The following is a 13304-nucleotide window of genomic DNA, read 5'->3' on the forward strand; positions in this document are numbered from 1 at the left end:
TGGAGATTTCCTACCTCTGGAGGTTGTGACAGGTCACCCTCATGAAACTCCTGCCTCTAGGTCACCTCCAGGTGCCACCCAGGACTCCATCCCATGTATATGCACATATAACTCATGATGGATGCCTTGGGACTCCGATTTCAGTGCTGCAGGCCTGGGGCAGGGTATTGCAGTCAGGCTGGCCTTGGCTGGGTGCTGGAAGGGAGCTGATGGATTTACAGCTCTGGGAATAAATGTGTCTGTCCAACGTCTGGCTCTGCTGTGGCATCCTCATCTCAGACTCCCAAACCGTCTTATAAACCCTAAGGTAGACATAACTGGGGTGTAAGAGTCAGGGAGGTCAGGTCCAGGCAGAGAGCATGCGGAGTGTGGGGCAGCTGTGGGGCCCAGGCTGGGTTGGGATTTTACAAGCTCAAGGTTCTCTTCAGTCTCACAAGACAGCCCTTTAGTTCTAAATAGAAAAAAATAAATGGAATCAAAACTGTAGCCCAGGCCAGGTGGTGATAGTGGCGCACGCCTTTAATCTCAGCACTCGGGAGACAGAGGCAGGGGATCTCTGTGAGTTTGAGGCCAGCTTGGTTTACAGAGTGAGTTTCAGGACAGGCTCCAAAGCTATAGAGAAACCCTATAGCTCAGGACTAAACCCTTCTCAGTAATAACCTGGTAAGAGGCAAGGCAGAGTTGGTGCTTCTGGGGGATGTAGAGTGAACCCCTAAGCCACCAGCTAAAGAACAGAGCCATCCACAGGGTCTGCTGCTGGATTTAAAAAGTAGTCTTAGGAATTGCCTGCTCATAGATATAGAACATCGGGACTGGCAGAATACGGTGAGCCAAGAGCTGGCTGATTCTGGCAGAGGACACCAACAGAGCATATGCTGGTCCTATGGGCCACTGATCCGTGGTGGGAAGAATGGTGGGCTCCTGATCAGTGAGGCAACGACAGCCTCTTGAGTTATCTGGTGAGTTAACCAGGCAGGCCCATGGAAATGGCTAGAACAATGCCACATCACCTGCCCAGAACACATGAATTTCACTATTCATCTGGTACGTTGCAGGTGCCAGGCTCAGGGCTAGGCACTGGGCAAGTTCCCAACAGTAAACCAAGGCTCCCTGCCCTCCAAATCACCCAGGCACCCTTGCCTGCCCCTATTTTTATCATGGCATTTGCCCATGCCGGGGCACCATCGTGTTTACAAGCTGTCTCTGATCTCGCCAAACCCTTAGCCCAGGAAGGCAGAGCTTTTTGTCTGTTCTGTCATGCTGCATTCTGGCACCGGGCTTGAGTGCTCCGTAAACATTGTTTGAATGAAGACTTGGAACCACAGGCAGACTTCAAACAGGAACCTGTCAGGCTGGCCTTGGGTGCTAGGAGGGAGTTGGTGTGCTCTTATAGTTTGAGAATAAAGACGAATGTAGCCAGAAATGCTCGAGAGAAAATAGCATAGGCCCATATTAGATAAATATGACCCTAGGTAGTCCTGGGAGGGTGCTGGCAGTGCATGAAGCTCTAACCTTGAGAAGGTGACTTTCTAGAAGGGAAACCGTGCTCCTAGAACAAGGAAGAGTGTTGAGGGAGGGCTGGTGAGGCAGGGCAGCAGCCAGCAGGGACCTTTGAGGAATGTGCTCAATGCTGAGGGCCTGGGCCGGGTGTTGGGTAGCTCCCCTGCACTGTTTTACTAGGCTGGCAGTTGCTAGCCCAGTAAAGAGCACTGAACCTTAAAGGCAGAGGTATCGGGGTGCTTAGATTAGGGAGGGATGACAGGTGGGTTGGAGGCCAACATGTAAGAGGTGTTCCTTTTATACCTGATCCACTTGGGAGAATGGAACCCAGGCTCTAGACCTGCATCATTTTCTCAGCCCCCACATCCTGGTCAAACTACACTGTGAAAGGCTATGGGCCTAGTTGGAACCTGCTACCTCAGAGTGGGGCCAACTCTTGGGGGAGGGGTGTTTGCCGGTTGCCAAGGAACCTGGGTTCCGGCCTCTCACAGTTACCACAGCCATGCTGTACTCACTGTTCTTAGTGCCATCACTGTCCTTGCTGGTGATGTTTGTCCCTAGCCATGCCTGGTCACGGCCCCTCTGGTACCAAGTGGGGCTGGACTTGCAGCCCTGGGGCTGCCAACCGAATAGTCTGGATAGCTGCAGGAGCAGTCTGGGCTGCCCTGGTTACTGGATGACCCTGGGAGGAAATCGCATCTACCCTGTGGCTGGGATCACGGTCACGACCACCATGATGCTGGTCATCACCCGTGTGATGCTGCACCGGTGGCGTTCTCAGGTCACCAAGGATCCGGTGAGAGCAGCTCTCTTCTGTCCCCTATAGTCCCTGCTTCTGCTCATGCCCCATAGGCCCATGTCTTCCTATCAGCCTGGCTTAGGGCCTTGTGGGCCTCCTGCCTGACCTTGTCCTCTCCCCTATGCCCTATCCTTGCATTTCCCTGGAACCTGTGTCTACACCCAATCCATCCCTAGCCATTCCTCAGGGCCAGTACTCTGACCCCTCTGACCCCATTTAATACTCCGATTCTTCGTTCAACCCCCACAGGCCTAGGACCACCTAAGCCCTAGTAGATCCACAGTGACTCAGTTCCCTGTCTCCCAGCCTTTGTCTCCACCCCATATCCCTCCTCTCCAGCTCCGTGGCTGTGGCCCCTGGCCCTCTCCCACTCTCACTCGGTCTCATACTCTCAGCTCCCACCGGTGACTTCCAGCTCCTGCAAACACTGGAAACGGCAGGTGGCCGTCTCGGACCGCACCCTGGTCCTCAGGGTGCTTCACATGCTGGACGCCATCCTGCTCCACATCGAGGGCCACCTGCAGCGCCTGGCTTCCCAGCAACAACTTCAAATAAAAGAGTCTCCCGCCCGGTCTGGGTGACCCAACATAACAGACAGCTTCTCTTTTTCTGACTGTCAGCTGGGGTGGGGAACGGCCCCAGGCCCCATGCTGGGGTGCTAGCCTGTGTATCTGTAGGACTGTCTAGACCCCTCCACACCGGATTGGGGGGCAGGTAGTCCTAGGCACCGCTGCCCTCTCAGTGTGGTAGTGCTCACCCCTTGTTTCCAGCCCGCCCATCTCATCTCAGGGAGGTGGATAAATAAACTCAGGACCCACCCCCAGGAAGCAGCTGGCTCTGGTTCCTTCTATAGCTTTGCAAGTCTCTCCCCAAGGGGTCATTGTTCCAGGTTGCCACTACTTAGATCCTTGACTCCCAACTCTAACCCCATCCTCACTCCCAGCTCAGGCCCCTAGAGCCCCACCCAACCTAGGGCTGGTAGCTGCCTTTGTGTAGCAACTTCAGACATTCTGTGGTGCCCAAGCGGCTCCAAGGTCCGTGGACCCCTCGCTCTTTCCTCCCTGGATCCATGGGTGATCCAGGTTGAATGGGAATAGGCATTTTTAGAGTCCTGTGTTTTAGAAAAGAAAAATCTTTTTTTGTTGTTGTTGTTTTTCTTTTGTTTGTTTTTGTTTGTTTGTTTGTTTGTTTGAGACGGAGTTTCTCTGTGTAGCCTTGGCTGTCCTGGAATTCACTCTATAGACCAGGCTGACCTCGAACTCAGAGATGTGCCTGCCTCTGCCTCCCATGTGCTGGGATTACAGGTGTGCACCACCACTGCCCAGCTAAAATTCAATTTTTTAAAACAGGTTGACCCACTTATAGTTTGGGAGGTGAATATTGTCATACTGAGACTAGGAAGATAATTTAGCCTTCTCCCTAACATGGAAATTCGTGTTTTAATTGTTAATTGTTTGGAAAGTTATTTTGTTTTTCCTAACTCATTATTGACAGTGTTGCATAAATGTTACACATGGGTTGCTGGTAGTGTTGTTAAATTTTGTGCGTGTATATGGTGTTTCCATGTGTGAAAGGTAAGCCTGTGGAGGCCGGAGGTCAATGTTGGGCAACTTCCTCCATCGTTCTCCATCTGGCATTTGACATATTGGAAGCCGGCTTTAGAGGAATCCAAGTGCAAAAGGACAGAGATTTCAAGTGAACAGATTTAGGGCATCGTAAGTTGATTTATTTATTTTGAGTGTGTGTGTGTGTGTATGTGTGTGTGTACACGTGCAAGTGTACAAGTACATGTTTGCCATGGTGTGTACATGTGACAGAGAACAGCTTGCAGAAGTTGGTTCTCTCCTTCTACGTGTGGATTCCAGGGGTCAAACTCAGGTCATCAGGACTGATTGGAAGCCCCTATGCCCAGTAGGCCATCTTGCCAGTTGATAGGTTATCTTAATTTTGCAGGTTCTCCACAACAACATGTCCTTGTGGACATAGTCCCTGGGCCCTTTTCAAGGTTTGAAAGTGAAGGAACTTGAAGACGAAGCTTCACCTGCCTCTTGGGAGGTCCCCTCTGTACCCCACAGGGTTTAATGGGTACTCCTGCTCACTGGCCCTACACAATGGCTTGCTGGCCCTGCACAGCAGACCTGGCCCTCCTTCACCTACTCAAAAGTGGAGGTGCCACTGCTGCTGAAAGAGACTTGAAAACGCAATTGCTCTGATGCCAGGAAACTGGCCAACTGTGGTCTGGGACCTTAAGGGTAGGTGGAGTGGTCAGAGGAGAGGACAAGCACATACAAGCAAGCAGTAGAGACCCGGATCTCAACCTGTGCCTGATCTGAGGTACTCTGATTTCAAGGGGAAGAAAGTGCTGAGGAGAACAGGAAGGAGTGACACACACTGATTAGTGCCCCCTAGAGAGGGTGTGGTAGGCAGAATGATGGCTGCACAAAGACATCCATATTCTAATGCCTAAGGCAGTATGTGACAGAATTGTACAGATGAATTTAGAGAGAAGGGTCTTAAATTATGGAGTTTATAATGAATAATTTTCCTAGGCCCAATGTAAGGGGGAAAAAAAGGTGAGGCAGGCAGGAGACAGAGCCATTCAGTGTAAGAGAGTTCCTTTCTCCTTTACTGGGGGCCAAAGAATTCAGGAGGCATCAGAAGCAGGGGCAATCGGGCAACAGCCGGCAAGGTAACCTACGGTCACTAAGGATTGAAATGTGCCAACCTCAATAAGCAAGGGCACAGATAACTCACTACAGCCCCTGGGAAAAACATGGTTCTGATTTTAGCTCAATGGAACCTACATGGACTACAGAACAGTGAGATAACAAAACTATGATATGATTAATTTGTGTTGCTCTGATGATATGGTAGTTTACATAAGTAACCCAAAAAAGTCTACCAGGGAACTCCTACAGCTGATAAATACCTTCAGCAAAATGGCAGGATACAAGATTAACTCAAAAAATCAGTAGCCCTACTATATACAGACGATAAATGGGCTGAGAAAGAAATCAGAGAAACATCACCCTTTACAATTGCCACAAACAACATAAAATACCTTGGGGTAATGCTAACCAAACAAGAACTTTGACTCTTTAAAGAAAGAAATTAAAGAAGATATCAGAAAATGGAAAGATCTCCCATGCTCTTGGATAGGAAGGATCAACATAGTAAAACTGGCAATCCTGCCAAAAGCAATCTACAGATTGAACGCAATCCCTGTGAAAATACCAGCACAGTTCTTCACAGACCTTGAAAGAACAATACACAACTTTATATGGAGAAACAAAAGACCCAGGATAGCCAAAACAAACCTCTACAATAAAGGAACTTCCCAGGCATAACCATCCCTGACTTCAAGCTCTATTATAGAGCTATAGTCCTGAAAACAGCTTGGTATTGGAACAGAAATAGACAGGTAGACCAATGGAATCGAGTTGAAAACCCTGATATTAACACACACACCTATGAGCCGGGTGTTGGTGGCGCACGCCTTGAATCCCAGCACTTGGGAGGCAGAGGCAGGCCGATCTCTGTGAGTTCAAGACCAGCCTGGTCTACAAGAGCTAGTTCCAGGACAACCTACAAAGCCACAGGGAAACCTTGTCTCGAAAAACCAAAAAAACAAAAACCAAAACAAATAACACACACACCTATGAACACCTGATTTTTGACAAAGAAGCTAAATTTATATGATGGAATAAAGAAAGCATCTTCAACAAATGGTGCTGGCATAACTGGATGCTGGCATGTAGAAGACTGCAGATCTACTTCCATCGCCATGCACAAAACTTAAGTCCAAATGGATCAAGGACTTCAACATAAATTCAGCCACACTGAACCTCTTAGAAGAGAAAGTAGTAAGTACCCTCTAATGAATTAGTACAGGAGACTACTTCCTGATCATAACACCAGTAGCACAGACACTGAGATCCACAATTAATAAATGGGACCTCCTGAAATTGAGAAGCTTCTGTAAGGCAAAGGACACAGTCAACAAGACAAATGGCAGCCCACAGAATGGGAAAAGATATTCCCAAGCCCACATCTGACAGAGGGCTGATTTCCAAAATATACAAAGAACTCAAGAAACTAGTCACCAAAACACCAAATAATCCGATTAAAAAGTGGGGTACAGAACTAAATAGAGAATTCTCAATAGAGGAATCTAAAATGGCTGAAAGACACTTAAGAAAGTGCTCAACATCCTTAGCCATCAGGGACATGCAAATCAAAACAACTGAGATACCATCTTGCTCCTGTCAGAATGGCTAAAATAAAAAACACCAATGACAGTTTATGCTGGAGAGGATATGGAGAAAGGGGAACACTCCTCCATTGCTGGTGGGAGTGCCAACTTTTACAGCCACTTTGGAAATCAGTATGGCGACTCCTCAGGAAAATGGGAATCAGTCTACCTCAAGATCCAGCAATTCCACTCTTGGTCATATACCCAAAAGATGCACATTCATACAACAAGGACATCTGTTCAACTATGTTCATAGCAGCATTGTTTGTAATAGCCAGAACCTGGAAGCAACCTAGATGCCCCTCAACTGAAGAATGGATAAAGAAAATTTGATACATTTACACAATGGAGTACTACTCAGAGGGAAAAAAACAATGGAATTTTGCAAATGGATGGAACTAGAAGAAACCATCCTGAGTGAGGTAACCCAATCACAAAAAGACAAACATGGGCCAGGTGGTGGTGGTGCACACCTTTAATCCCAGAATTCGGGGGCAGAAACAGGTGGATCTCTGTGAGACCAGCCTGGTCTACAAGAGCTACTTCCAGGACAGCCTCCAAAGCCACAGAGAAACCCTGTCTCGAAAATAAACAAACAAAAAAACAAAAAAGTACAAACATGGTATGTACTCACTCATATGTGGATTTTAGACATAGAGCAAAGGATTACCAGCCTACAAATCCACACTGCCAGAGAAGCTAGGAAACAAGGAGGACTCTAAGAGAGACATTCATCATACATGGTCCCCCGGAGAAGGGGAAAAGGACAAGATCTCTTGAGCTAATTGGGAGCATGGGGCTGGGGGGGGGGAGTTAGGAGAAAGAGAAGGGGAGAAGAGCAGGGGAGAGGAGGGCATAAGGGAGCAGGAAGATTGAGTCAGGGGAAGAACAGATGAAAGCAAGAAAAGAGGTACCATAATAGAGGGAGCCATTATAGGTTTAAAGAGAAATCTGGCACTAGGGAAATGTCCAGAGATCATAGTGGAGAGGCCACCTTAAACACCCTCCCCTGATAATGAGATTGATGACTAATTTATATGCCATCCTAGAGCATCCAGGAGCTTCATCCAGTAGCTGACGGAAGCAGAAGCAGAGATCCACAGCTAAGCACTGAACCAAACTCCTGGAATCCAGTTGCAGAGAGGGAGGAGTGATGAGCAAAGGGGTCAAGACCAGGCTGGAGAAACCCACAGAAACAGCTGACCTGAACAAGGGGGAGCTCATGGACCCCAGCCTGATAGCTGGGAAACCAGCATAGGACCAACCCAGGCCCCCTGAACGTGGGTGTCAGGAGGCCTGAACAATCTATGGGGCCTCTGGTGGTGGTTCAGTATTTATCCCTAATATACGAATGGACTTAGGGAGCCCACTCTACATAGAGGGATACTCTCTCAGCCTAGACACATGGGGGAGGGCCTAGGGCCTGTTCCAAATGATATGCCAGACTTTGAAGAACCCCCATGGAGGCCTCACCCTCCCTGGGGAGCAGAAAGGGGATAGGATAGGGGGTCAGTGGGGGGCAGGGGAGGAGGGGAGGGAGAGGGAACTGGGCTTGACATGTAAAACAAGCTTGTTTCTAATTTAAATTTTAAAAATACAAAAAATTAATTTATGTTGCTCCAACCACTAAATTTGTGTTGTTGTTTTTCCAGGCTTCTCATGCTAGGCAAAACACTCCACTCCTGATCTACACCCCTCAGCCCAGGGTCAACTTGTTATTGCAGTAGCAACAGCAAAGTAGTGGGGATATAAACTAGGCAAAAAAACATAGCTTTAATCCCAGCTTTTTGGAGACTGAGGCAGGAAGATGAAGAGCTCGAGGTCTGCCAGGGCTACCTGACAAGACTGTTGAGAAACTATTAAACTAATAGAAGCTAGTGAAATGCAGATACCGAGAATTAGGTGCTGCTGCAGCAAATTCCAAGAATGTGGGCTTTGGAGCCGCGTAGTAGGCAAAGGCTAAGAGGACTTGGAAAGGCGCTGGTAAGATGTCTCGGTGGGTAAAGACACTTTCAGTCAAGCCTGATGACCTGAGTTGGATCCTAAGTCCTATATGGTATAAGAAGCGATCTGACTCCTGCAAATTGTCCTCTGACCATACACATGTCCTGTGGCCTGAGTGTACCTACACTCAATAATATGAATGTAATAAAACTTAAATATTCATATCAAGGAAAATCATAGGAAAAGCAAAGATTGTCTTCAACCACTAGATGAAACCTTGACTTGTGACTCAGTTGGTGGAGTGACCTCTCATCTACAGACAGTGCCCCCACCCCAGCTTTCTCTCCACCACTGCACACACCGGTGATCCCACATTTAAGCTGTGAGACAGGAGGATTGAATATTGATGACCAGCCTGGACTACGGAGGGAGGAGAATAAAAAGGACCACTTGGGACTTGGTATTGGAAATTCTCAGTCAACAGAGCAGAAAAATACTTTACCTCAAATTGTTGAAGTTGCTAGGTATAGTGGCTCAGGCCTTTAAACCTAGTACTTGGAAGGCAGAGCCAGGCAGAATCTGTGGATTCAAGGACAGCCTAATTTACAAAGTCAGTTTCAGGACAGCCAGGCTATGTTGCAAGACCCTGTCCCCAAAACACACAATAATAGCAATAATAATAATAATAATAATAGTAATAATAATAATAATAATAGTAATAGCAATAGTAATAATAATAATAAAAGTGTGAGCTAAGTATGGTTCAGCATGCCTCTGACCCTTGCGTTTGGAAAACAGAGGCAGGAGACTTGGGAGTCCAAGGTCATTGCCTACTACGGTGGAATCTCAGATCAGCCTGGGCTACCTGAGACCCTCTCCCAAACAAAACTAAACAACACCGGATGGACGGTGGATCAGGAAGCATTGGAACCCACCCCCAACCCATGTCTCAAGTCGCCAGAACCTGCCCACAGTGATGTCTCTTGGGTCCTGCTATCTCACTGTAGCAGCCAAGAGAGAGTATAATGAAGCTGGCAAATTTCAGTAACTCTCAGCTGTTTCCAAGTCTCTCGCCCCACAAGCTGAAGTGGCTTCCCAGGTGCCGGGAAGTTAAAGAAACATATTTTTTTCCCCATCCTCTTCCATGTCAGCCATTTAAAGTAGGCTTTTTCTTCAGGTCACTGACTGGCCTCGGAAACAATGGAACAGAAATTTCAGTGAGCACACACAATAGAGTATATGTTTGGAAAGCTTGGGACAAGGGTGTGGGCTCATGCCCAAAATGCCAGCATCTGGGAAGCCACACACAAGTGCTCCCAACTCTTAACAAGCAGGAGTCAGTCACGCTTAGACCAACAGAATTACACCTGATATCTAGAATGCCAGTTCCGGGAATATTGGTACCAGATTCCAAACCTTAGGATGCAGGGTAGGGCTGAAATGATGGCTCGGTGCTCTTGTAGACCTGAGTTAGGTTCCCAACACCCATTATCAGGCAGCTCACAATAGCCAGTAACTCAAGCTCTAGCACCCTTTTCTGGACTTGGCAGCCATCTGCAAATTCCTGCACACACAACTTCCACCAGACACATATACATATGATTTAAATTAAATAGCTCTGAATTTGAGGCCACCCTGGTCTACAAAGTGAGTTCCAGGACAGCCAGGGCTACACAGAGAAACCCTGTCTTGAAATAAATAATTAAAAATAAAATAGATACTTTAAAGAGGGGATGACTGGGTGTTTGGTAATCCCAGCACTTTGGAGCAAGAGGCAGGGGAATCACAAGTTCAAGGCCAACTTGGCTTACATAGTCAGTTCCAGGCCAGTCAGGGCTGTGTAGTAAAATCCTGTCTCAACCACACCAAGTAAACAAAAACAGAAAGAAAAAAAAAACCAAACAAATAAAAACGAAGGGAGCCGGTAAAGGGGTGGTGGTGGATATGGCTCTGTGAATAAAACATTAGTGTGAAAACCAAAGTTCACACCCCCAGAACCCACAGAACTGCAGGGTGAGCAAAGAGACCCACCTGTGACTCCAGTACAGGGAAGGCAGAGGCAGGAGATGCCCAGAGCAAGCCGGCTCGTTGGACTCGCTGTAATGGGGTGAGCTTCTGATTGAACTGAGAGATCCTCCTTCAGTGTACAAGGTAGTGACAGAGGACCACTCCCAGCCAGCGTCAACTGCTTCAGCCCCACCTGTAGGCACATGAGCACCTACAGAGCTGGCGAGTGTCACTAAGAAAATATAAAAAGAAAAAAGGGAATCAAAATGATGTATTTCAAAAAATTTAAAAGAGGAAAGGGTCCTGTGACATGGCCCAGAGAATAAAAGCATTTGCTGCCAAGCCTGACCACATGGGCTTGATCCCCAGAAGTCACAAGGCAGAAAGAGAGAAGCAACTATTGACAATGGTGCTCTGGTATGTATGCACTTTTAACCTGCGAGCCATGCTTCAGACCCCATACTGACTTTCTGATACATGGTACAAAGCAGATGAACCTTGGAGATAATTTGGTGAATTCAATTAGCCAGACACAAAAAGACAAATACTGTAGTATTGCTCTTATCTGAGGTATCTAGAGACAGAAAGTACATTAGAGGTGACCAGGGACTAGAAGGAGAAGAAAATGAGAAATTAGTGGTTAGAGTTTCTACCTGGGATGATGCAAACATTTTAGAAATAGAAAAGGGTGGTGGTTGCACAACGTTGTGAATGCAATTCATGCCACTTAAACCATCCCACTATTGGGCTGGAGGGCTACTCAGCAGCAGAGTGCCTGCTTAAATTAGGTGTTTGCCCTAAGTTTGACACCCAGCACTGTCATCCAGAACAGTCATGGTGGAAAGTTTTTGTGATATGTGTGTATATATATTTGTTGTTGTTGTTGTTGTTGTTTGTTTTGAGACAGGGTCTCAATGTGTAGCCTTGGCTGGCCTGGAATTTGCTTTGTAGGCCAGGCTGGCCTTGAACTCCCAGAGATTAAATTTCCCCCGCCTTCTGAATGCTGTGATCGAAGGTGTGCATCACCATGCCTGGCCCTGTTGTGCTTATTTTACTACAAAGCCTTACTATGGAACTCAGGCTAATCCTACACCCACAATCTTACTTCCTCTGCCTCCACAGTGTGGAATTAAAGACATGCACCACTATGTCTGTCTAAGAATCAAGTTCTTTCATTATTTGTTTATTTATTTTATGAGACAAGGTCTCAATTTACCCAAGTTTTTCCTTGAACTCACTATATAACCAAGGATGACCTTGAACTTCTGATCTCCCTGCCTCTACCTTTCAAATTCTGGGATTAGAGATATTACAGATATGTCCCACTTTAGGAGGCACTGGGGATTGAACCCAGAGCTTTGTGCATGATAGGGCAGCACCCTGCCAGCTAGGCTACATCCCAGCCCCTGTTTGTTTGTTTGAGACAGGGTCTCACTCAGTAGCCTTGTCTGGCCCAGAACTCAGTATGTAGTTCAGCTAGCTTCAAACTTTTGGTGAAGCTCCTGATTCAGCCTGGCAAGTACTAACCTTCTGGGCCTGCGCTACCGCACCCTGTGAGGAATGAAAATGCCTGTGCGTGTCACAACATGGGCAAACCTTTGAGCCCATTATGTTAAATCAATTAAATTAGCATGAAAGGGCAGATACCGTATGACTCGGCTTGTGTGAGGCATTGGAACAGACAGTCATAAAGATACAGAGCATCAGAGGTTATCTGGGGTACAGAAATAGAGAGTGATGGCCTAATGGGTCAGAGTTTCTGTTGGGGAATAATGAAAAAATTCTCGGAAATACTGGTGGTGGTGGTTACACAATATTGTAGCTGTATTTAATACCAACACGTTATGATCATGTCTCACCAGTAGTGAGACCGCAAAATCTCGTCCTGGATAGTTTAACATACTGTTCACAAAATAAATTGAAAATAAAGAAATATCTAGAACAGGTGAATGTATTAAATATTGAGCAAAGCCGTGCTTTGTGCCTGTGATCCTGGCACTTGGGAGGCAGAGGCAGGAGGAGCAGGAATTCAGCATCGTTCTTGACTCTGTGGCTGGCCTGGACTGCATGAGGCCCTGTCTCAAAAAAGAGTAAGGAGATGCCAGGACCTTACAGAGTGCCAGAGCCACACACCTGGTGGTGGTTTGAAAGCAGAGCGAAGAAGCGGGCCTCAGAGGCAGGAAGAGACAGGAAGTCTGGCCAAGAAATGGGCTTCAAAATTCAGTTTGCAACGGGTATGTGGGAGCATTTGACCTCACTTCACTCTTTACACCCAATAAATTACAGAAGATCAATTAATGAGTCACTAAAGACTTGACAAATCATTGCAGCAGCCACGTGACCTATTTGCTTATATTTCAACTTGCAATAGCACTTCCTTCTTGGGGCAGTTGATTTTTTTGTCTTTCTATAAGCTTCTCTGGTGGCTGCATACACGCATACCAAGTGTTATGATCCCACTTGCCCCCAATGCCCTTCTTCTCATCTCCTCCTGACTTCTACGGACCTTCTGCTTTGTTTTATTTCATTTGATTCTTTGAGATAGGGCTTCACTATGTAGCCCTGGCTATTCTGGAACTCACTCTGACAGGCCTCGAACTCACAGAGATCCACCTGCCTCTGCCTCGGCCTCGGCCTCTGTCTCGGCCTCGGCCTCCTGGGTGCTAGGATTAAAAATCTGCAGCACCACACCTGAGCTTTTATTCTTTAACTTTTTTCTTTTCTTCCCCCTCTTCTTTTTTTTTTTTTGAGATTTAAGACATGAGTACTGTATTTCCATCATTCCCTCCTCTTCCTCTCCCT

General features: G+C 47.0%; 2 protein-coding genes across 2 annotated transcripts in view; both read left to right on the forward strand.

Moving 5' to 3' along the window:
• The window catches only part of Slc26a6 (solute carrier family 26 member 6), a gene marked incomplete in the record, with an annotated part of 10597 nt that extends 10346 nt beyond the window's left edge, over positions 1 to 251 (forward strand). The window contains 1 exon segment of the mRNA XM_027414605.2: positions 1 to 251.
• Positions 252 to 2002: 1751 nt separating this feature from the next.
• On the forward strand, positions 2003 to 2880 carry Tmem89 (transmembrane protein 89). The gene is made up of 2 exons (XM_027414614.2): positions 2003 to 2296; positions 2695 to 2880. The coding sequence occupies exons 1-2, from the start codon at positions 2003 to 2005 to the stop codon at positions 2878 to 2880; spliced, it is 480 nt and encodes a 159-aa protein (XP_027270415.1).
• The last annotated feature ends 10424 nt before the right edge of the window (positions 2881 to 13304 follow it).

The sequence above is a fragment of the Cricetulus griseus genome, chromosome 4, assembly GCF_003668045.3.
Source record: "Cricetulus griseus strain 17A/GY chromosome 4, alternate assembly CriGri-PICRH-1.0, whole genome shotgun sequence".
Taxonomy (NCBI): Eukaryota; Metazoa; Chordata; class Mammalia; order Rodentia; family Cricetidae; genus Cricetulus; species Cricetulus griseus.

Bases quoted from the DNA above. Each gene is read 5' to 3' on its own strand.
- Tmem89 (XM_027414614.2), top strand. From the start codon at position 2,003: ATGCTGTACTCACTGTTCTTAGTGCCATCACTGTCCTTGCTGGTGATG. The intron at 2,297-2,694 runs GTGAGAGCAGCT...TCATACTCTCAG, and splicing joins CTCAGGTCACCAAGGATCCG to CTCCCACCGGTGACTTCCAG.